At 40.7% G+C, this 25,182-nt stretch overlaps 2 protein-coding genes across 5 annotated transcripts in view; both read left to right on the forward strand.

Annotated features, from left to right (window-relative positions):
- LOC124148129 (alpha-N-acetylgalactosaminidase-like) overlaps positions 1-10,225 on the forward strand; it is a 30,290-nt gene extending 20,065 nt beyond the window's left edge. For 2 of the 4 annotated variants that reach the window (XM_046519088.2, XM_046519089.2), the window contains exons 5-8: positions 324-421; positions 5,803-5,964; positions 6,507-6,704; positions 7,270-10,225. In XM_046519088.2, the coding sequence (XP_046375044.2) occupies positions 324-421; positions 5,803-5,964; positions 6,507-6,704; positions 7,270-7,530 (719 nt within the window). In that variant the 3' untranslated portion in view covers positions 7,531-10,225. The remainder of the gene's footprint in view (positions 1-323; positions 422-5,802; positions 5,965-6,506; positions 6,705-7,269) is intronic. The other 2 variants (XM_046519092.2, XM_046519091.2) reach the window with 1 other exon arrangement.
- Positions 10,226-15,107: 4,882 nt separating this feature from the next.
- Positions 15,108-23,186, forward strand: LOC124148132 (alpha-N-acetylgalactosaminidase-like). Its single transcript, XM_046519094.2, has 8 exons — positions 15,108-15,244; positions 16,572-16,733; positions 18,151-18,325; positions 19,310-19,484; positions 20,461-20,543; positions 21,227-21,388; positions 21,789-21,986; positions 22,570-23,186. The coding sequence occupies exons 2-8, from the start codon at positions 16,579-16,581 to the stop codon at positions 22,825-22,827; spliced, it is 1,206 nt and encodes a 401-aa protein (XP_046375050.2). The 5' UTR covers positions 15,108-15,244; positions 16,572-16,578; the 3' UTR covers positions 22,828-23,186.
- The last annotated feature ends 1,996 nt before the right edge of the window (positions 23,187-25,182 follow it).

A 25,182-nucleotide genomic window follows, 5' to 3' on the forward strand; every position in this document is an offset into this window, starting at 1 on the left:
AGTGAGCTGTCTTACCATAAAGAAACTAGATAGCTTTATCAAATTATTTCCAAGGTGTGTCTCAGGGGAGTACACTCCCAATCCATGTCCTGATTAGCTGAACCTGTGAAGAAAAACTCCTTCTAATCACCGTTTGTTTTATGTTTTCAGTCACAGAATATTAACTGTTTTGAAGATTCAAACTGCAAAACCATTGTTCTTTAATACCCTCTTGCACTTATAATGACAGCCTTGCACTGAGGAAGTTCGTTTGAAAGTGCTCAGTTACTGTGAAAACTGTTCATTCCTGTAGTTAAGGGTATTGTTTCCTGTCTGTTCTATAGGCTATCCTTTGATGGAGTTTTTTCTCAACCAGACCGGACGACCTTTTCTGTTCTCCTGTAGTTGGCCCGCTTACATTGTTGGCACTCTCAAAAAAGTGGTTAGTAGCCTTGTATTTGGCAACCTCTCACCTTTTCCTCTTGTGTGCACCCTGTGGGGATTCTGGGCAAGAGTTAGTTGCTGCTACTCCTGGATCCGATCCTCAGCTTATTGTAAGAGCTGCCATAGCTTTCTAATGGGCATCAATGCGTGATCTGGCTGCTTGTGTGTCATCATGCCTTGATGACATTGTGGTTGCATTGGTCCGAAACTGCTTTTACCTGACCAAGACATGCCTATTTAACATGGCTGCTATAGTAGGGGTAGAATAATGTTGCATAATCAATATTCATTCATGAAGTCAAGGAACTTTTATGGGTACCAACTTCAATATTATTTGAAACAACGTTCAGGGTACTTTATCAGGTGATCAAGGGGCAATAAGTAGTCCTGAAATATTACAAACAACAATTTAAAATAGTTAAAAGTTGTTAAATTGTTATCCATAAATGTTCCATGTTCCATCTTTCAACTTGTAGAGCCTATCTAACACTTAATATTCTTTGTGTGGCAACTAACAGGCTAATCGTGCTAATACAATTGTGGTTGAATTCTCCCAGGTTTGATTGTCTTTATGCGATATTCTGGTGACTGTGTTAGGATTCCAGGGCATTATTATGTGATTGATTGTCTTTGTGATATATTCTTGTTACTGTGTTAGGATTCCAGGGCATTATTATGTGTTTGATTGTCTTTATTCGATATTTTGGTGACTGTGTTAGGATTCCAGGGCATTATTATGTGTTTGATTGTCTTTGTGATATATCCTTGTTACCGTGTAAGGATTCCAGGGCATTATTATGTGTTTGATTGTCTTCGTGCTATATTCTGGTTACCGTGTTAGGATTCCAGGGCATTATTATGTGTTTGATTGTCTTCGTGCTATATTTGTGCGTCATTAATACTTGGAGTGGAGGAAGTTACATTTAGTTTCACAAGATTCAACCAATCTATAATATGTTTCATTCAATTGTAGTGCAATTTAATCATCTCACCCAGCTTATATAAGGACCTATGTGCCTGTGTGTCTACATACCAATTGGCAATATCTCTCTTCATATGCTTCAACATTCAATTCAACATTTAGCTAAGTACTTGAGCGCTAGTTTGCTTTTTCTGCTTCTGCTTTAGCTTAAATTACTGATATTTAATCCTTCTGCTAACAGTCACTATATGGCTGAAATAATGTAGGTGCAACGATAAATTTTAACTCACTCACTCACTCTTCTGCTTACCCACTGACCATGATGTAGGTGTCCAGAGTGTAGTGAGTGAGTTTGATTTTACGCTCCTTTTAGCAATATTTCAGCAATATCATGGCGGGGGATACCAGAAATGGGCATCACACATTGTACCCATGTCGGGAATCGAACCCGGGTCTTCGGCGTGACAAGCGAATGCTTGAACCTCTAGGCTACCCAACCGCTCCTGTCCAGAATGTAGACAGCACTTGGAGGACATGGTATAGTCAGTATACTCCATGCTGGGACTGTGCTCACACTATCATGTCTGTATTTAAGATGTTGACATATGGTACAAAAAGTATGCGAGATACATCCTAGTGCTGGATCTCATCTCTAAGCATAACCATGATGACAGTTTTTACCTTAGAAAAGTCAGTGGTCACTGTTGGCCATGCGACCATTTGATAGTCATTGGTTTGACTTCCAGAATCACCTGCAGGCAACAACTATTTTTCAGTTTACATTTCTGATTCAAATGGCCAAATCATAAACAGAAATAATTATAGAAAGATAACATCTGATAGGCTCATGTACCCACACATCCTTCATTTAGATCAGGTGCGGTGGGGAAACCTAGTGATTAAAGCGTTAGCTCGTCACGACAAAGGCCCGGGTTTGATTCCCGACATGTGTACAATGTGTGAAGCCCAATTCAGGTGTCCCATGATATTGGTGGAATATTGCTTAAAGTGGCATAAAACCATAGTCACTCCCTCACTCATTTAGATCAGGTGGTCGACGTTCACCCATGATTCATCTAAGATGATATAAGGGCAGTCGGGTAGCCTCTTGGTTAAAGCGTTCGCTCGTCACGCCGAAGACCCGGGTTCGATTCCCGACATGGGTACAATGTGTGAAGCCCATTTCTGGTGTACCCCACTGTGATATTGCTGGAATATTGCTAAAAGCGGCGTAAAACCATACTCACTCACTCACTGAGATGATATTCTATAAACATGTCTTTCGATCTTCACACACTCCGAGATATCATATTGGAGTAAAAGATCTGGTTTTAATGAGACTAGAACCGTCTAAGACCAGCGTCACTTTGTGCCTTCCTACCACATTAAGCTGACAGGCTGTGATATAAGTGGTATAAAATTGCATTGAACTCATTAAGTTAATGAGGTCTGAGTAGATGGCCTCGAGAGACAATGACATGCTATCAGTAGTATCATCCTGTCAGGTACTTTGTGTAGCAGCATTATCAGGGTTATCTAGGTGTTATCAAGGTGTTATCAAGGTGGTAACCGTTGAGTGTTGTTCTTGAAGTCCAGTCAAGCCTGTGTGGTTTCTTGGTCATTGATAACTCCTATAAACTTGCATGATAACATATCAGTGACTTAAGCCAAGATGTTATATCTAGTCACACTCTGCTTGAGAGGAGAGTACAGGTGTCCCAATCATCTAAGGCCAGTTACCTGTGATTGTGGGTTTGAGTGAGTGAGTGAGTGAGTGAGTGAGTGAGTATTGTTTTACCCCGCTTTTAGCAATACTCTAGCAATATCACGGCGGGGACACCAGAAAAAGGCTTCACACATTGTACCCATGTCGGGAATCAAACCCAGGTTTTCGGCATGATGAGCGAACGCTTTAACCACTAGGCTTATGTTTCTAGGTTTGTCAGTTTGATACCTGTGCTTGTGGGTTTTACCAAAGTGGTAAACATCTGAAACCTGCATCACTTCAGGCTTTCCTCCCACATTAAGCTGACATGCTGTGAGATAACTGGAATACTGTTCAAAGCAGTGTTAAAACCCAACTCACTCACTCACTCTTGCTGAGACAAGAACATGCTATTGATGAATTTCATGACGTCAGTAGGCTATCCTAGAGGTTAATGATGTCTTCGGGCATATTTTTAGGTCAGTGTACAAGGTGAAATGTGTGTTGGAAAGCTCTCAAGGCATATTTACAGTTAATAATCCACCTGTCTTCAGCTAAGATGCTAAGAATACTAGCTTAAAGTCATATCATAAAACATACAGCATTTTATTTGATATAAAAAGTTGATAAACCGCTTCGTTATGACAGGGCATTGCTTCTAAGGTTTAGCTATGAGGGGACATGGGTGCTCAGTGGCATTTATGATATATGAATCCATTCTCCGGCAACTAAAGTTCATTTCAAGGCGTCAATAGCGGTAATCTGACCGTGGTTGCTATAAATAACAGTGATTTGTGCGATCCACCGAACACTTTACACACGATTTCACCAAAATTATTGTAAGCAATATTGAATGAAATTTTGAATAAAATTGATAAAATATCTTACAAACATAAGTCCAGATATACAATGAACACGATTTTATAACCAGATAGCATAATCATGGGATTGCGTATTTCAGTTCATTAAAAATGTAAGTACATTTTGGGAGCCAATTGTTACCGTGCTCTATAACCAAAGGGCGCAATAGCGAGGGAACACTATGTATGTTATGAAAGTGACACTTGAATTTATTCTTTTTGTTCATACATCCAGCACCTCAGATATGAGGTGGGCGTGACCAAAATGCAAATGTCCGATTGACAAAAAAATATTTCTGGATCCCTGGTGCTCACTGTGTAGCATCTCTCAGGAGAATCATCATATCATTGGTTCAAATCATAGATTTGCCTTGATTATGTTTCTTGATTTGTCAGCATGATACCCGTACTTGTGGGTTTCACCAAACTGGTTAATGGAAAATGCATGCATTCCTTGGGTCTGTCACAATGTGACCACTATATTGACGTGCGTCATTTAGTTTTAACTCACTCACATGCTTTCCGGAAATACTGGCAGGGTTAACATGGTTAAAGCCAACTCACTCACTATCATCTTAACCTTTAATAATTTTTAATGAAGATACTTAAAGGAAATTGATCAGTATTGTAATAGTGAATATTTGTTGAAATACCATGCTTGTATTGTCGTTTGTTGTATGTTGCATCTGTAATATCTAGTTTACTGTTTACTGTATATGTTTTAATGAATGTATAATATGCTCCCTTCACTATATGGCTGAGTTATTGCTGATAAGATGTTTAATTCTGACACACTTACACCAGTAATTTGTTCATTTTTCACTATGATACTAATTTGAAATAGGTAACTCCACATGTACACACTTCACCTGTGATCTTGTCGCATGACACCAAACTACTATAGTGATAAGAGGTGAGGTGAGGCGAAATGGGGTTGAACGTCGCGTCCAAGATTATTGCACTTATATAGCGATATGTGTGTGTGTGGCTGCTTGTACTAGTCCGGACTGATGCCGATTTATAGTGCCAGCACACTGAGATACCATGCCGCAGTTTAACATGAATACCCAACTCAGACACAATATACTGACTCTGAGCCGACCAGTCCTTGTTTTAGCCCCTTAATGCTGAGCACCAGACAGGGTAACAACAAGTACCATCTTTTAACAGCTTTTGGTATGCCGCGGCCGGGGATCGAACCCCTGACCTCCTCCCTCCCCAACTAGTGTTTCTTGGCACCCAGCCTTCACAAACAATGTCAGAGTGCAAATTTTTGAATAACTTGGAAGTATTATATTGTCCTTTTGCCAAACCATTTACCTTTGAGTATGTCCAAGCCTTTCCTTTGGAATATAATCTCATTAGAATTAACAGCATTAAGGTTCTAAAACAAGGACTGGTCTGCTCAGTCAATATACTATGTCTGAATGGGGTATTCATGTTAAACTGTGGCATGGTGTCTCAGTTGGCTAGCATAAGAAAATCGGATTAGTTCAGACTAGTATAAGCAGCCACACACAAATGCAAACACATGCTTGCACGTCGCTATATAAGTGCAATAATCTTGAAGCAAGGTTAAACCCCATTCCACCTCACCTCTAACAGCATGTAGGGGTCGAGTTTCCTACCTTGGCCACTGTGTTTAAAAATCGCTAAGATATAGATAATGATTTCGCAACTCCCAACATATTTAGATACATATTAATCTTGTACAAAAATAAGTGTCATATTTTATATATTGCAATATGATATTTGTAGTGTTTGTAGTACTCAATATTGTCAGTTGCTGTCCAATATATATATCAAAGTCATTGGTGTTCCACTTGTTATAGGACTACAATTGCTATGGTTACAGAACAATTTGAAACCCACTTTGTCTCCTATCTGTGCAGCCCAACTACACTGCCATCAAAGAACACTGCAACATCTGGCGCAACTACGATGACATCCAGGACTCCTGGGACAGTGCCCTCAAAATCATCGACTACTACGGCGAAAACAAAGGCAACTTTGCCGGTGTCGCAGGCCCTGGTGGATTTAATGACCCTGATGAGGTACTACTGCAGACACCTACCTGAAGGGCATAACACATACAATACAATATGTAGCGTGGCTTGGTTTGGGGCTCATTGTTCTTTCAGGACAAGGGGAAGATGGGGATGCTTCCATATTTAAAGCAAACCAGGCTTTTCTAGTTGGACAACTGAACATCCTCATCTGACTTCTGACAAGAATTAATCGATCTGTATAAAAAATTAATTCTGTGTTCGTGTTGCCATGTATATAAACAGGTTTTGGGTATATGGGACTGAGATGAAAACGAAATTATCATGTGTGCATACACTATATCATGTTTACAGTTCCACCAGAAGATTTCGTTGTGTTTTTGTGTTCTAAATTTCAACCAAACAAACTTAGGAACAAACTCGCATTTGTTTTTTAATGTCTAACTAATAACATTGTCTTATTGATTCTATGTAAATTGTTGAGGAAGGCACTATTCTCTGAGTCCCGACTGTAAACAATGAGTGAATGCTTGTTGTCTCTGTACCAACTTGCTGATGTGAAGTACAACACGACTGGTGTTTTCTTCCAGCTCCTCGTTGGAGATTTCGGCTTGAGTTACGACCAGCAGAAGGTGCAGTTTGGAATGTGGGCCATGATGGCGTCGCCGTTGTTCATCTCGACTGACCTTCGCAAAATTAAACCAGAGTTCAAGGCCATCTTGCAGAACAAGAGAGTCATTGCCATCAACCAGGACCCTCTGGGTGCCCAGGCAACCCAACTGTACAAGGTGAGACTTGAGGAGGTGCTGGTCGAGGGGTGTTTGCTTGTATGATGTGGCCGAAAGAGTGAACATTGTGTGTATTAGTGTTCCCTTACAAAACAGGGGGCATGGGTGGCTCAGTCATCTAAGGCGCCACGATTCGCTGTGCAGAATTGTGTCCCTTGGGCACGCCAAAAACCTATGATTGTGGGTTCGAATTCCGGTTCACCCCGATTATGTTTCTAGGTTTGTCAGCACCATGCCCGTGCTCGTAGGTTTCGACAAGTGGTAAACGTCTGAGACCTGCATCACTTTGGGCTTTCCTCCCATATTAAGCTGACATGCTGCGATATAACTGTAATACTGTTAAAAGCAGTGTTAAACCCACTCACTCTTACAAAGCACTGCTGTAATGTTGCTAACCACACACTAACACCCCTCCCTCGCTCCCCTCTCTTCCCCCCTCTCTATACCTCTCTCTCTCTCTCTACCTCTCTACTTGCAGTTTTGTACATTGTGTGTATTAGTGGTCATTGCTGAAATATTGCTAACTGCGTCATAACACCTCACTCACTCCCTGTTTCTGTTCCAGGCTAGTACGATTCAAGTATGGCTGAAACCTCTGGCAGTAAATGGAACGTTGGCCGTTGCCATTCTCAACACAGACAACCAGGGAGAGCCAGCAAAGATAACTCTGAACCCCAAACAGATAGGTGCGCTCAGCCCTAATGGTGTCAACATCACCGAGACCTTCGATAACATCTATGTAGGAGCGTTTAAACCCACCGAAACCTTTACTCTGTCCATCAACCCCACGGGGATCTTCCTGGCTACGGTCGTACCGCTGGCGTAATGGGAGGTGAATCAACCACACCACAAGTGCAATTGTGTATGAGGCTGTAACTTGCTCAGGTGTTGATATATTCATGACAAAAAAACAATAAATGTGACTAACCAGGAGAAAAGTGACCTCATGGGTGCCAGGATACAATTATGCAGTGAGGTCATAAAGAAAGACGTTTGACGTCAGCTTCCGTAAAAAGCACCAAGTGTGCGGACTAAAACAATATCGTATTTTTCACTTGTGTCTTCGTAATGTAATTTAAACATGTTTTCAAAGCATTTCAGCATATATGTCTACTTTCAACTAATCAGACATATTTAAGACCTGAAATTATTCCATAAACAGTCATAAGTCTGAAAATGGGACTTTGCAGAAATTGAGTCCATATATTTGATGATATGTATTTCTGTAATAGATATGAATTGCAGCTTATGAATTTTATTTTTGTGGACCTCAGATACTGTAGTTTTAAAGTAAAATAAGAAGTCAAAATGTGATTATTTACCCATAAGGTCCCTTATCTCATGGATGGTCACAAATAATGCTCCACCATTTCTTTACATTCACAACTCATAGTTTGTTTGGAGGAAAAATGTGATGAACCCAAATTAAACGCTGACTAGCTTGAGTTTCTTTATTAGACACCATAGGCCTGTGAGAGAGTTGTAATTGGTTCTTACTCTCCCTTTGATAAACATATTCATGTCTCAATTTCACAACCAAAATGTATATCTACATTGCAAAATAATACTTAAGCAATTACTTAATTTGTGCACTGGAAAGGCAATTCTTGAATCAAACCTGTTAAGTACTACTGACTGTTAGAAGTTATGTTGCAATAGATGCGATTGAAAGTTGTACATTTTCCATGTGTGTTACATATTTTTTAACAGATGTCTTCTTGTTGTTAGTTTGTTACTGTGTGTATATTTTATTATATATTGTAATATAATGATGTTCATAAAATTTGCTGACAATAGATTCTTTACTTTCATGAGTAATGATTTCATGTTTATTGTCCTTAATTCACATCATCATCCAGTGTCTTAGCATTTCTTGATGTGAATCAATTACACACTGGTAGAATTTAAGACACAGACTGATCTTAAATCCAGGAGAAGTTTACACAATGTCAGTATTTTAATCATTGTCCATTAATATTTGCAACTAAGTTATTCTTTATTGAGTGGCATGAAATCCATCTCATTTGCCTACTCACATGTCAATATTCTATCATTAGACAAGACTTTGAGAACATGCAGGTGAGAATATCATGTGACAATAACAGGTCTGTCCAAAACATTTGTTGGGTGTCCCAGAAAATCCTATTTGACAATTGTAAATCATTGATTTAAATGCCAGTACTTCATGTTTGAATGTTAGAATAAAATCACCTCATATAGTTGTCCTTAAAGGCGACTTTGTTTGTCGAAAGAGGCGACTAATGGGATTTGGTGTCAGGCTCGCTGACTTGGTTGATGCATGTCATCGTATCCAGGTTGCGTGGATCGATGCTCATGATGTCAATCACTGGATTGTCTGGTCCATACTCATTTATTAACAGACCGCCATCATATAGCTGGAATATTGCTGAGTGCGGCGTTAAACAAACAAACAAACAAACAAACTAAACATATGAAGTCACAATGTGATGCCTCACAGCAAGATGTATATACTATGGTCACTTATTTCCATGGAGTGGACAAACTAAACATTCCATGAATCACATGTCCATCCTTAATCAACCCATGTTCATGCGTCAATCAACTTCCTTTGAACATAACATCAATTTAGAGTTTTCAAATCACATTATTAAACTGCTTTGAAATTAGTTCAAATAGATCACATATTAAGTATATATTTATTTACTTTCTTTGGGTATTGACCTGTTTGAGGATACAACTTTTACCAATATCTCAACAAAGTTTGCATTTTTTGCAGGAAGTGTTTTTCCTGTCAAAAGCAGCTGAGTGTGTTTTAAGGTGTATGTATTGTCAAGCTCATTATATTGAGATCTTTTACTCAAATATGATACCCCTCAGCATGAAGATCTGAAGACACCTCCATCTGACACATACAACTGTCTGATCAGCCAATCAGTGTGTTAGTCAGCGAAGCGTTCAGACCAACATATAAGATTTCTGTATCTCACAAATGAGCTTTAATGACCTTTCAGAGTGGCGGGGTAGGCTTGTGGTTAAAGCGTTTGCTGACCATGCCGAAAACCTGGGTTTGATTCCCCACATGGGTAACATGTATGAGGCCCATTTCTGGTGTCCCCGCAAGGATATTGCTGGAATAATGCTAAAAGCAGCATAAAAACACACTCACTCACTTAATGACCTTTCCCAAATGAACACAACTAAGGTTGAACCAGTACATTATAATTTCTGAATGGAAGAGTAGAGAAATGAAGCCAAATTGTTTAAGAAAGCTGAGATCTGATTGGCTCAAGAACCCGTGCATCATTCATTTAGATTGGGCGGTCAAAGGTCGCTCAGGCTTCACCTGATGTGATCTTCTGTGGCAGTGTCCTCAGATCTTAATGCAGAGTGGCATCACATGGGAATAAAAGATCTGAATTTAATGAGATTTTATGTGTTGTAGACATTGTAATGACACTGTGTGTAAATGTCCTTTCGTCATTGTCCTTCTGTGAAGAAATATGGTGTGCTTTTTATTTTATTAAAAATCATATATCGTGTATTCATGGAATGTTTTGTTTTGCTGACAATGTCCCAAGTGAGAGTAAGGTATTAATTGCACACTGAACAGTGTGGTCTGTCTTGAGCCATGTTTGTTTGTTTGTTGTTTAACGTCGCACTCAGCAATACTGCAGCTATATGACGGCGGCCTGTAAATAATCAAGTCTGGACCAGACAATCCAGTGATTGACATCATGAGCATCGATCCACGCAAATGGGATACAATGACATGCATCAACCAAGTCAGCGAGTCTGAACACCAGATCCCGTTAGTCGCCTTTTACGACAAGCATAGTTGCCTTTTATGGCAAGCATTGGTTGCTGAAGACCTATTCTACCCCTTGAGCTAAGTACATGTGTGGTAGTGGAACACTGTTTTACTATCAGCTGTGTTAAGTGGAAATTCAACATGCACTTTTTGAACCCTGTTGAATATGACTACACAGACAATTGATACTGTTAATTAAAATAACATCTACCACAGACATTTGATACTGTGTTAATTAACATAACATCTAACATGTCTAATGACCGCAGATTTCTATAGCTTCTGAAAGTTTTCTTTTGGTGAAATCCTGAGTTGTCTGGTATACATTCACGGTTCACCGCACGGCTGATCTATCCATTTGGCACTCCCAGTACCAACGGCAGAATCTCTTGACTTATGGGGGGCGGTCGGGTGGCCTAGTGGTTACAGCTTTCGCTCGTCACGCTGAAGACCCGGGTTCGATTCCTGACATGGGTACTATGTGTGGAGCACATTTCTGGTGTCCCCCGACGTGATATTGCTGGAATATTGCTAAAAGGGGCGTAAAACCATACTCACTCACTCTTGACTTATGAATTGGCACTCCCGGGACTAGCCGAAATTCAGATTTGGCGTTCCCGGTCCATAACCAGTTCTATACAATAACCTTTTCTGTGAATGTGATGAACAGCAGCTAAATACATCCTGCGGAGCAGTCCTCATTCTTTCCATGGTTAGAATGTTGCAGTATGCTGTAGTTTGTTTCCATGAGAAGAGTGGCAGTCGGGCAGCCTAGTGGTTAAAGCGCTCGATCGTCACGCCGAAACCGGGTTTGATTCCTGACATGGGTACAATGTGTGAAGCCCATTTCTGATGTCCCCCGCCATGATATTGCTGGAATATTGCTAAAAGCAGCGTAAAACCACACTCACTCACTCACTCACTCACTCCTTGAGAAGATAAACTACTGAAAACAAGTTGGAACAATTGGAAGGCTGTGTGTTGCAATATCCACCAGACATGACAGATTAACTAGTCGAATGAAAAGATCGGGTGTTCTTTAACTTCTTTTGAGTAGTATAGATGCTTTCCCCAACAAGTCCATCGTGGTTGCCATGGAAACAAATTACAATGGGTGCTCTGCATGATTATCGGTGTGTTGTTCGGCTTTAGCTGAAAAGACTATTCGAAAACAAGGTAACATTTACTTTTTTATTTTAACAATTTAGTACCTGCTAGAAAAGAAGAAAAAAAACTTTTTCATAAGGAAAAAAGTCAATTTGTGAGGTTATACAGACTTAAAGTTAATGATAGCACAAGATGTCATTGTTGACCTCATGTTAAACTGTTACCGTCAGGATATTGTTTTAGACATAAAAGACACTCATTCACTGAAATAGCTTTATTAAAATATGTGAAAAATTATCTCAGAAGTGATCTATTAATACAAAGGTTTGAACGCTCATTTCATGAAAAAATGGAGCTTCCTGGTTAGAAAATATCGCCAGGAACATTTGCTGGTTGTGAGACACGACCAAATGGATTGGATGGCCAGGCTTGGTGACCTGGTTGGGAGCCTGGACTGGCCCAGACTCGATTATTGTTGGAATATTGCCAAGCAAGGTCTTTGACAACAGCAGCAGCAAAATTCGTACAATAGACTCACTTCAGTAACAACTTCTCTGGTTTGATATTATGAAAGTGTACAGATATGGGTGGTGTATTCACATAATTCCACTACAGTCACAGGTTTCTGGCACATCATATTATTATATGTTCCCCAATACCCATAAACTGGCAAGACTATTCTCCAACAACAGCACTAAACACTTGCAAAAATTATGTAATTTTATCTCTATACTCATGAATGAGTTCTAAGACCCTTCATACGCATTAACAACATGCGCCTGCAGTTGTGTTTGCAAACAAAACAGCACCAACGCTCAAGATCCTTTTGGGAGAAATTCTTCAACTTATGGTAATTCAAGCGCCATGTTGTTAGTACGAAGGACACCTATAAGAAAATTTGAAAAGTCACATTTAGCTTGCCCTAAAAAAGCGTCTATGCTTGTCCAAAGAGACGACTAACGGGATCGGATGGTCAGGCTCGCTGACTTGGTTTATGCATGTCATCATATCCCAATTGCTCATGATCTTGGCTCATGATGACAATCACTGGATTGTCTGGCCCAGAAAACTCGATTTTTTACAGCCCGCCGTCATATAAGTGGAATATTGCTGAGTGCGGCGTTAAACAACAAACAAACAAACAAGCATAATGCACATTGGTTCTAGTTTAATTATTTTAAATCTGGTCTTTGTTTCCAATTTAGACATGTAACCTATTTTAACTGATAAATGTTGGCACCATATTTCACCTTTAAATTATTATGGTACCATGGTGACACGTCCCGATGTCACATGACATGCACGCGGTAATCGTTATGCAGTATTCAGCTGGTAATTGTTTGTTTATTTGATGATCATGTGAAGCTTTTGTTTACAACATGCCCTCCACTCACGTGACTTCCTGAACACAAAAGCTGGCGGCCCGGATGTTCACAAAAGCATCTGTCACGGGACCCATTCGCAGTCAATACCGCGTCGCGTGATTCACCAGTCATGTGCCGTCCCCGATACACTTTAATGGTTGTATATGGCAATAAATATTGATGCGTTTCTCTGTTAGAAAATGCCACTCGTGTTCACTTAGTCGGAGGGACTAGCTCGTGGTTAAAGCGTTCGCTCATCACGCGGAAGGAACGGGTTCGATTCTTCACGTTCTGGCAATGTATGGAGCCCATTCTGTGATAAAGCTGCAATATTGATAAACCTGCGTAAAACCACCCCAACTCTCTCAACTCTTGTCGAGTTAAATATTTCATTTGTGATCAGTATGGGACGAAATTTTCGTGGGTCTAACGAAAACTATCTGGAACCTCTGATAATTCGATCTGGTGTAATGAGTTTTTTTATGGAAAAATAGCGTGCGTAAAAAATCTTGCAAATGGACATATATGTAATTGATCTTTTTTATCAGCATAGATGTACATATAAGGGCAGCCATTGGTATTGTTTTGTATTTTGAGTTCATTTTTCGTATGTATATAATGACCTTTTATTCGTAACATTCATTCTTCATTTGTAGCATTATTGCGTTCTTTTGTCCCCTATTTCAACTTTGCATTTTTTGACCGAATAGCTGCCCATATAACCCCCCCCCCCCCCCTCCTCCTCCCTCTTTGAAAACTGAAACTTGAGAGTTGATGTAACAATGTCGCTACAGAAACAGCATGTCCTATAATTTCTAAGTTTTGCCGGTTTTCTCGGTTTCTGTAGCGTGACCAGGGAATTTATCGAGCTCTGTTTGTTAAAGGAGTACAATGTCCTCATCACCTATTGCTACAGCAGACGCGACAGCTGAGATCACGTACTACCACTAGGCCTACTACTAACATCAGGGGGCACGGGTGGCCCAGTCGTCTGAGGGGCCGCGATTCGCTGTGCAGAGTTGCGTCCCTTGGGCACGCCAGAAACCTAGGATCGTGGGTTCGAAACCCGGTTCGCCCCGGTTATGTTTCTAGGGTTTTTCCGAAGTGGGAATCGGGGGACCAGCATCACTTCGGGCTTTCCTCCCACATTAAGCTGACACGCCGTGATATAACTGGAATACTCTTAAAAGCGGCGATAAATCCAACTCACTCACTCACTCACTAATATCACTTCTTTTACTAGTACTACTACTTTACGACTACTACTACTACTACTACTACTACTACTACTACTACTATTACTACTACCTCTGTCACGTCCGTGGCCTAATGGATAGTGGTCGGTGGTTCAATCCTCGGCCACGTCATACCAAAATACGTTAAAAGATGACACTATAGTGGCTCGGCATTAACGGGATAAACAAGGGAAGTATAAAACAAGTCAGTATACTGTGTCTGAGTCACCTCACCTCACAATTGTCACTATACTGCCACAACAACAACAATAACTACTTTATCTGTATTTCTGTATAAATTACCACCAAAGACAATAAATAGATCTTAATTGTGCACCCCCCCCCCCCTTTTCAAAAAAGCTGTATCCGCCCATGCTACTACTACTACTACTACTGCTACTACCACTACTACTACTAATAATAATACTACTACCACTACTACTACTACTACTACCACTACTATCAACAGAATACACCCCAAGTTACCATAAAAAACAACATTTGCCAAACTACCACTTCTACTAAGTAAGGGAAAGAATTTATGGATGAACAACTTCTTTATTACAATTAGGCTCAACTTCTTTATTACAATTAGGAACAACTTCTTTATTACAATTAGGAACAACTTCTTTATTACAATTAGGAACAACTTCTTTATTACAATTAGGAACAACTTCTTTATTGCTTGATAACAGTGTTAGAACCTACACCGAAACGTTGCTCCTAAATGTAATAAAGAAGTTGTTAATCCATAAATTCTTATCCTTACTTAGTTCCCGAACTTCAAAAGTTACTACTACTACTACTACTACTACTACTAAATATATATATATATATATATAAAACAACGATTTCCTAAAACACATATTTATACAAGGTACCATAAAAAAGCAGTTGTCAAACTCCCGGGAGGATGAGCGCATGACCAGCTTGAGTGACAATAACGTGTCACGTGACCCGCTCCCACACGTGACCTGTTTTGACGGGCTACTTGAAGAAAGGTCCGGAGAAGCACGCCTCTCAAGCTGATTGACAAGAACCACGGTAGGTCGATCTTTTAATTGCAGAATCTCAACTTTAACCAGTGTTCTTATCAGTAGCACAATGTTGTGGTGAACACTGGCCAGTGTCAGCTTGTGTGTTCATTCAATTTTGATCTAGAAATCTATATTACCCACTGCAGGTTGAATCGTGAACTGGTGTTGTATCGATCATTGCTACATAGAGTTCGGTTGTGACACTTTTGTCAATGTGCTAGTGATGCCCGCAAACGTCTACGAAATTACATTCGTATTGTTTTGTAAGTCATGTGATACGGCTCGAAAGTGTGTTATTAATAGTTCGAGTGCCGGCAGGCTTGATCTGATGTCACATGATGTGAGGTCAAAGGTTAGGCAAATCTCGCAGACGCCTTCGTCGAGTCTTCAAGGCCCGCTCTTACACGTAAAACAACACGTCTGATTCTAAATATAGACGGCGAATACATAAATTTACTTCATTTACAATGCATATGATAACAAAAGCAAATTATTTTATTTACAGTTTGGTTCTGACAGATTTTTTTTATGAACTGAACATTGGAACTTGTTTTTATTTAAACAAGGCACGACTCCAGATAGATCTAGACAGATACCTGGGCAGCTAATGTACTGTCGGGTGTACGATATCGACCGGAAGGTTATTCAAATTAACCTGCCTGGCTATCGATCTAAGGGAGATAACTCCATTATATACTTATCGCGTGTATATTTTTGACATGTACCCAGTGTTATATCAGATCACACTAGATAAATCAATAATTATAACACGCAATCCCTCCAACACACAAGCTTCTAGTGAAGATGCAGGTTAGAATTGGTCTTCATCAACCCATGTTTGCCGTAAGAGACGACTACGCTTGTAAGAGTCGACTGAGGATATCGGGTGGCTCGCTGACTTAGCTGATGCATGTCATCGTATCCCAATTGCGTGGATCGATGCTCATGATGTCAATCAACCTTGTCCAGACTCGATTATTTACAGACCGCCGTAATATAGGTGACATATTGCTGAGTGCGGCGTTGAACAACATTCGCTCAGTCATATCTAAACATACTTTGGCAATTTGACGAAAATGAATTAAATCGCCATTAAATAAAAATATGTACCCCCTATATGTAAATTACATATAGGGGGTACATATTTTTATTTACTGACCAATAATGAGATCCTGTGTCATGAGGGAAGCACAACTGTTTAGGATCGAGATACACTTAGGGAGAGGTCGGGGTGGGAGGTGGAATTGTTTTTGAATTAACCAACGACATGACTCTTCGATATTGTGTTGTAGTGATTTAATGTTTGCATAAAGATCACGGTTTACCACTCACAGTTTCAGCATGTATGTCGTATTCGTCGTCGCATTGACGTGTCTGGGCGTATGGGTGGACGCTGTGAACAACGGCCTCGCAAGGACGCCGCCGATGGGATGGATGTCATGGCAACGTTACCGGTGTATTACTGACTGCGTTCAACAGCCTGACAACTGCATCAGGTGAGCTAACTTGCTGGGGTAAAGGTTATTATTCCAACCAGGTGAGCTGCATGTTTGGTCATAGCATATTGGTCAAACCTGCACTAGATTAGGGTGAAAATACATCAAACCATATAATATAAATATCAGTAGATTCTAGTAGTAAGAGTATTAATTGGTTAGCCGGGAGGTAGAGGCAGGTGCAGAATATAGCAAGAAAGTGTAAAATATAATCGTGGCAAAAATAAAGGAACCTGCCAGATTTCGAGAAGGTTTATTCATTCTCTATTTATTAAACACTTCATATTCACAAACAATACACATGAAATGTTGGAGGGAATGTGGTGTGGCACGACATACCATTCGTCACCACTCGCCCCTTTCCGTAACCTGCAAGAAGACTCGTCCCCCAATCGATGAATGTTATGTGCGAAAATAAGGCAAACTAATCAGAATGCGCGTATGATTTCAAGTTCTTCGTCAAAGAATCCATCAGAAATAATTTTTTATTTTACATATGTCTTGCATCTAAAAATATACCTTAGATACAGTTAAATGTGTTCAATCATACTGTATAATTCCGCATGTCCCGATGTGATTTAAATTGCATCTGAAATATATATAGTATATAGGGAAATACATGTGAACCATTACGCAACGAGTTGACAATTGTTTTAGGTATGCCCGTTTGCGCTAAGACGGAACCCGGTCGCAAAAATGGCCATGAGTCCCGGAATAACACGAGTTGGTCACGAATGACGACAGCCAGTTTTGTCATCTCACAGTACCTATACGACACATCCAGCACATGATGCTCTTTGTAAACTGAGGGGCGAAAGTAACTATACCTCTCAGTCGATTATATGTATTTGGACCGCCTCCATGGTCTAATGGTAGAGCGTCCGCCAGGAGAGCGGAAGGCCCGGGGTTCGATCCCCAGCCGCGTCCTACCAAAAGTCGTTAAAAGATGGTACTTGTTTTTACCCTGTCTGGCGCTCGGCATAAATGGGCTAAAACAAGGACTTGTCGGCTCGGAGTCAGTATACTGCGTCTGAGTGGGGTATTCATGTTAAACTGCGGCATGGTATCTCAGTGGTCAATCACTGATCAATCGGAAGGGGTGCTAATTGGTATTGTTCACTAGCCAATATATTAGCAAATATCGCCGTGGGCGCTTATTACGTCGAATACGGTAATAATAAATACATTTAGACTATATAGAAACTTATTAACGAAGGACAGCACAACTAGACTCTCACGGACTTATTTTTAAAACTAGCATGTAACAATAATATATATCAGTATACATAACAATACAATATAAAAAAGTACTGTATATCAACTTTATATAACAGTATATGCCGATAATCACTATACAAAGTCATACAGTGACAGGATAGCAAACTTACGGATTTGATAAACAAATGTCTACTTTTAGCGAGAGTCTCTTCAAGCGTATGGCTGACAGGCTTGTTAGTGACGGCTACAAAGATGTCGGCTACGAATACATCAACATCGACGACTGCTGGCCTTTGAAAGACCGCGATGCCGAGGGCAAGATCGTCCCCGACCCAACCAGGTTCCCCAGCGGAATGGCCGACCTGGCTAAATACGTAAGACATCAGGGTAGTTGATCCTCAACAACTCATGCTTGTCGTAAGAGGCGACGGGGGTGGTCAGGCTCGCTGACTTGGTTGATGCATACCACCGTATCCTAATTGGGCAGATCAATATGGTGTCAGTCACTGTATTGTCTCCCCCAGATTCGATTATTTACAGACCGCCGTCATATTACTGGAATAATGCTTTGTGTGGCGTTAAACAACAAGCAAAACAATACTGAGAGTGAGTGAGTGAGTTTGATTCAGCGTCGTTTTGTTCCGAGTGAGACAGGAATGTCAGAACCATTAAGTATTAAGCTTCTAAGATCTGCTTCACCTGAGCTTTATTCTCGCTTCGCCATGGCACGTCATGGTATTCCGTCATGGTATTCCGTCATGGTATTCCGTCATGGTATTCGCCCACTTTATTAATTTGGATTTAAGAATAAATTTTAAGTAAACGTAAATAAGTAATGATGAAATGGCAGTTTATTCTTAACTTCTGTGAAAAAATAATTTCAGATTCGAACCATACAGGCGGGACGAAAGCCGATACTTAATAGATCTTTTATCAGCGAATGTATAATTAATTTGTTAACTTTAAGTTTATTGTTAACCTGTTTATTGTTATTTAAGGCAGTTGTCTTGTCCATGTTTCAATTCACCTACTCGGCGTTTGTCATTGCTGTTTATCGTCCTCGATTATCCAGTGTACCATATCTAGAGGGTAATTAAGGATGAAGGTGCTCTGTTTCCCTCCATTTGGAAATGAAATCGGGAAACGTTTGTCTGGAAACCCTGCCACCTGATCACTGACTGATGGGAACGTCTCTCGTTCTTCAAGATATTCTCTGTATCAATGATTCGTTAATTCGGAAGATTCACTGTGAAGATTATATCTGTATTAACGAGGTTTATTGCACTGATATACACATGTCGCCATGTGTTCTTCTCCTGCTTGCTTTGTGTTGGTCTCAAGCTGATGCTCTTCTCCAGATGCACTCTAAAGGCCTTAAGCTCGGCATCTACGGCGACTTCGGCACGCTGACATGCGGCGGCTACCCTGGCAGCAAGTTCTACATGGACGTCGACGCTCAGACGTTTGCAGACTGGGGCATCGACTCCCTCAAACTTGATGGCTGCTACACCAACCCGGACGATTACGCTACGGGTAATTTCTGTATTCGGACTCCAGGGGCGGTATTCATAAACATTCTTAGAATTTTCTTAAGAATACTCTTAACACACTAAGAAAATTCTTAGCTAAGTGTAACCCTTCGGAGTGTAGTCATAATGACTCTGAGCGTAACTTTTAGTGCTAAAAGTTTTTATGAATATGACTTAAGAATATTCTTAGATTTAAGAGTAACCTTTGGTATTTCTAAGAATTTTCTCAGACTTAAGACCTCTTTAGCACTAAGAATGTTTATGAATACCGCCCCAGGGCTTTGATTAGGACTCCAGTAACACATACTAATAGCGCAAGTGAGAAAGTGGGGAGTTCGTCATAATGCTACAGGGTGGGTTCATGTCATCGCTATGTCGGGTCAGCTCATACAGAAGCGATCAAAGTGATTGTGTTTCTCATCGTATAGAGACTGTGTTCATCATTGCTCGTACGAGAATTGCCAGTTTATCTGGTCCAGACTTGCAGTCGGTCGCGCTATTGCTATTGTAGTGTTAACAAAAGTGTAAGGTGTCAAGCATCGCCACCTCTTGGCAGACGCATATTTCCAATAGTCACCCCTTGAGAAATGTAACTTCTTCGCTAGCATTTTTATAGTAACATGGAATTAGTGAATACTGTATCCATGGCAGTAACATCCTTGAGCGAGTGACTTGGGTGTTCCGCCGCTGGGAACAGTATTTCATTTACATGATGAGGTGTCTGCTTGATGTGTGAGGCAAGCCGGAAGTAATGCAAGTTTTAGACCTTTACTTCTATAATGAAAGCAACAAGCAGGAGTGCGTTACAGACAAACAAAGATTCACAGTCGGAGCAAATCAGGGATTCGAATGGACACATACGTGGGTATGTTTAGAGGTGATTGTCGATTGTGAATACGCCTTAATGCGATTGTATTTAACATGTAAACATCGAAGTTGTATGCCAGTAGACTAATGCTTATTGCTGTTCCTTATCCCAGGCTACCCGCTGATGGAGTTCTTCTTGAACAAGACGGGCAGACCAATCCTGTACTCATGCAGTTGGCCAGCATACGTAAAAGATGTACGTCATTTCCCATTTATTGGAATTATTTTCATGATTCATATTTGACTCCGCAACCGTCGATTTTATGCCAATTACACATAAGTAATATGTACGGTCAAGGGTAAATAAGGATGAGCGCTATCACACGTTTGTTAACGTATAGGAATAAGGATAAAATCATTATGCAGACACTACGTTGTGAAAAAAGATACAGACTGTAGGTCCATACTGGAAATCCCTGATCTACAGGCACGCTGGGAGAATGTCTTTAAAAAAAACTCACGTGTGTAAGAGCCGATAAAGTGAGGATCGGGTGTTGACATGTGGCTTGGCTGTGTGTCATCGTACACCGTTCCTGATCATGTCATGATCAGCGACTAAGGTCAGTTGTGACAACACCCTTCGCATGTTCATCCCACGTATGCCCTCGGCGGGGATTCCGGGTTAGAATAGGTTCCCAGCAACCTACATTGGTCGCAAGAGGCGACTTAATGGATCTGGTGGACAGGCTTGGTAACTTGGTTTATTGAGGGTCATTGTACACCGATGGCGTGCCGATGACACCCCCCTCCCACCCCACCCCCATGTAGCTGGAATAATGCTATGGTAGTAGTGCCGTGTTGAACAACACTGACAGATACACACAGAGATAATAGTGATCTGTATTGTCTGTTCACACACTCGTATGTTTTCTTCACCAGCCTGACTACAAGACTATTGCCGACAACTGCAACATCTGGAGGAACTATGGCGACATCCAAGATTCTTGGGACAGCGTTAAGAGCATCATCGGTTTCTATGGGGACGACACAGATAACTTCACCAAGTTCGCAGGCCCAGGCAACTTCAATGACCCAGACATGGTGAGCATGCTTGTTTTATTTTGGTAACCCACTTTAAAAAAGTAAAGATATAAAAATTCTATCTTCGATTTATTTTATAAGAGATAAACCTTGTGAACTGTACTGTAGGAAATTTATTAGTTATCATTTTCAGACTGAATTTACTTGTCACTGAAGTTGTGGCTGTTAAGATGGTATGTCTTGTTCAATTATTGAGGTTAGAAAAATTGTAAGAAAGAAAATGGACAATTGTCATGAACAAATTAAATAGTTTTTCGCGCCTCTTTTCAATTATGGTGTGACATTTTTAAATGGGCACTGTAACATATAACAACATATTTGGACCAATCAAAAGTTCAAGTGGCGGTAAGGGGCTCCGATATTGGGACATTTTACCTCTGGAAGTGATTGTTCTGTACAGATTATTCTGGGCAACTTCGGTCTGAGTTACGACCAGCAGCGAGTGCAGATGGCGATGTGGGCAGTCATGGCGTCCCCACTCCTCATGTCCAACAACCTGGACGACATACGACCTGAGACAAAGGACCTTCTCCTCAACAAGAACCTCATAGCCATCAACCAGGACCCGCTTGGGATCCAGGGCACCAGGAAATCTCAGGTATGGTGGCAGATGGAGCGCTAGGGCTATATGCAAACCAGCTTCACAAATCAAGTCAAAACATCCAGCTCGCACCCACAGTACAAAGGATATTTCGTTTAATATCTTACATTACTACTTTTATTTTATTTCAATCGATTTCCCTTTTAAAAAACGAATTCTATTCTAATGAGAGTCACAGCCAGCAGGTTAATCATGACAACACGTGATTGGAAAAGGAGCACATAAGGGGGGTCACTCCCCTCAAGAAATGGGGGTTGGGAGAGAGGAGGGGCGGGATATATGGGACTAGGGCATGAGAACTTGTTTTGTTTTTATATCAGACAAGGATGGCGAGTTATAATGATACATATCCGCAACAGCAAAGAAATCTAAATGGATTTTGGTCAGGTTCTGTGCATGGGCAGTTTGGATCATCGCACCCCGTAGTCAAGGATTATTTGCTCGTTGATCAGTCAAGGGTTTGCCACGTCAAGATTCAATTAATTATGGCCTTATTATTTTCTCAACGTATTGCTTTCTGGCGTTGAAAATCATTCACTTTGAGTATTAACACATACATATGTACGTGTTATTTTTGCAGACTGGTAACATTGAAATATGGTCGAGGCCTTTATCACCGGTGGGGAAATTCGCCATCGCCATCCTGAACCTGGGAGAGGCAGGATGCGCAGCTATTGTGAATACCACCCTGTCCTACATCGGCCTCACTAACCAGGGTGGCTACAAGGTCACCGAAGGGTTCACAGGTGCAGTGGTGGGGACATTCTCACTCTCCGACCACTTTGTGAGCAACGTAAACCCATCCGGTATACAGTTATACGTGGCTAGTCCTAACTAGTTTGGTGAATAGTATATTAGCATTAACAATGTCATGACGTATATGCCAACAATTTACTCGTGAGGTATTTTCCCAAAAACTATTTTTATATTTTCAGTATTCATGTGTAAGTTCGATCCCAGGTAGGGAGACCTTATGTGAATTATTTTAAAGCTGTTTCCATTCATTTGTGTTTAGGTATGTTGCATTAAGCGGCCGTTATAGCCTATTCTTCATGCAACGAACTGACACGGATTTGAAAACTCGCATCGTTAAACCACATTTACTACACCCCTCTCCAGCCAATGTACATATGCTTGCTTTGTCTCTGTGACAAAGAGATTGTATACATATCAATTATTAAATAATATCTACCCCGATGATTTGTTCTTTGTGAGTGTGGCGAGGTGATATTGGATCTGGGGTCAGGTTCAACGTTACTTAACTCATACATTGTGCGTGCGTGCGTGCGTGCGTGCGTGCGTGTGTGCGTGTGTGTGTGCGCGTCCGTCAGGGCTTATGTCGGTTTTGTATTGCTAGCTCACTGAGATACCATGCCGCATTTTAACATGGAAACCACACTGACGCCACTGAAACACATTTTATTATCCTTATCTTCCCCTTATCTTCCCCTTAAGGCCCAGTACCATCCATTAACGTCTTTGGTATGATGTGGCAAGGGGATCGAACCAGTGACCTGCTCTCCGGTCAGACGCACTATCCACAACACCACGGACGTGGTCTCGGCGAGTATGTGAGTTCAGTATGATGTCGCCTTAATTCAATATTACAGTTACAATAAGGCATGTCAGCTTAGTGTGGAAATGGCACAGGTCGGAGACAGCTTTGATGAAACCCACGTCCACAGGTATGGTACAGACATACCAAGGATCTACCTTGGGTAGATCATACCTCTGGGTAAAAGTGAGATTCAAGCCAGCCATGAGCGGATCACTGAAGTGAGTTGCCACATGTCATGTCCCTTCTTTGCAACGTGTGGGCGAATATTACTGTTCACAACATTGGCTATTTTTCTGCAATTCGAGGCGCACCCATCGATGTCAAAGCTGTTCAGAAATGGCTTATAACAGTGCTGAACCTTCATTATTAAAACATATCTTTGGAGGATTATTTGACCACTTTATTTTGAAAAAACTATGTGTTTTGAACCTTTATTTTGAACTAGTCAAGACTATGCGTATACCAATCGTGAACGTTAGTCGTATTTGTTAGATTTGTTACTACCTGTTACCCCTTTTCGGAATGTTCTAAGATAGCGGATTATTCTATCCATAATGAGTAATTATGCGTTTTAAGAGAGCACCACTTGCAAAGCGCTGAATGGAGCTGTATAAATAAGAGATGTCGAGTCTATAGTGGGACTATATCAAATTTCAGAACACAGGAGGTTTAACTCCTCATTCTAATCCCACGACCATCGCATTCTCACACGACTTAGGGCCAAAACATTCGTTGCAAGAAACATGCTCGTGACATAATTGGTAACAGAGTTCAGCAAAAATAAAGAGTATGTAAAGAAATACATGATTTTTGTGTGTGCTGTATGAGTGAAAAATACCTTAATTGTTACGTATGGACTGTAATAATGATGTTATCTGTCCATTAAAGCCTTTAAATTTAAATTGTTAAGAGTTATCATAAAGGTACAACATTGTCGGACGCACATTTATGCAGCATTAAGTGAGAACCGAGACGCTGCAGAACACGCAGGTAAAGCAAAATTTTACGTTAGCTTCATCGGGCACCTTTCATCATTCCTCACAGCGATGGCGATTTGTTTCTTACCATCCCACATATGCACTGACCAAACTTCCGGTGGAGGATCACATTTGAACATGAATAATACAATATGTTGACGGCAATGCGACTAGAAAACAGTATATTTGTGTTTGTATATTAAGAAAGGGAAAGTATGACAACTCAATTATTGTCAAAAATAATGACAATTATGTTTTTTTAGAATAAACGATGAGCTAAGTATCACGTGCGTATTACGACCAACAGCTGTCTTCAAATTAGAAGATGTATTTTGTCTCCGGCATCCATGTCTACATGAAAAAATACAATTTTGTCGTATAGAAAGCTCGTCTTCAATAAACATTCAAAATAACAGGATTTTATTACCAGATACCTGCGGTTTCTGTCAATGAAACACATGTTTGTGATGCGAAAAGTCGTCCTTCATCTTACTATGATTTCACTTATCAACTAAACCAAATGGGGGCACGGGTGGCCCAGTCGTCTAAGCCGCTGCGATTCGCTGTACAGAGTTGCGTCCCTTGGGCACGCCAGAAACCTATGATTGTGGGTTCGAATCCCGGTTCGCCCCGATTATGTTTCTAGGTTTGTCAGTAC

The sequence above is a fragment of the Haliotis rufescens genome, unplaced genomic scaffold (genome assembly GCF_023055435.1).
Source record: "Haliotis rufescens isolate VD_foot unplaced genomic scaffold, xgHalRufe1.0.p SCAF_7, whole genome shotgun sequence".
In the NCBI taxonomy this organism is placed as follows: domain Eukaryota; kingdom Metazoa; phylum Mollusca; class Gastropoda; order Lepetellida; family Haliotidae; genus Haliotis; species Haliotis rufescens.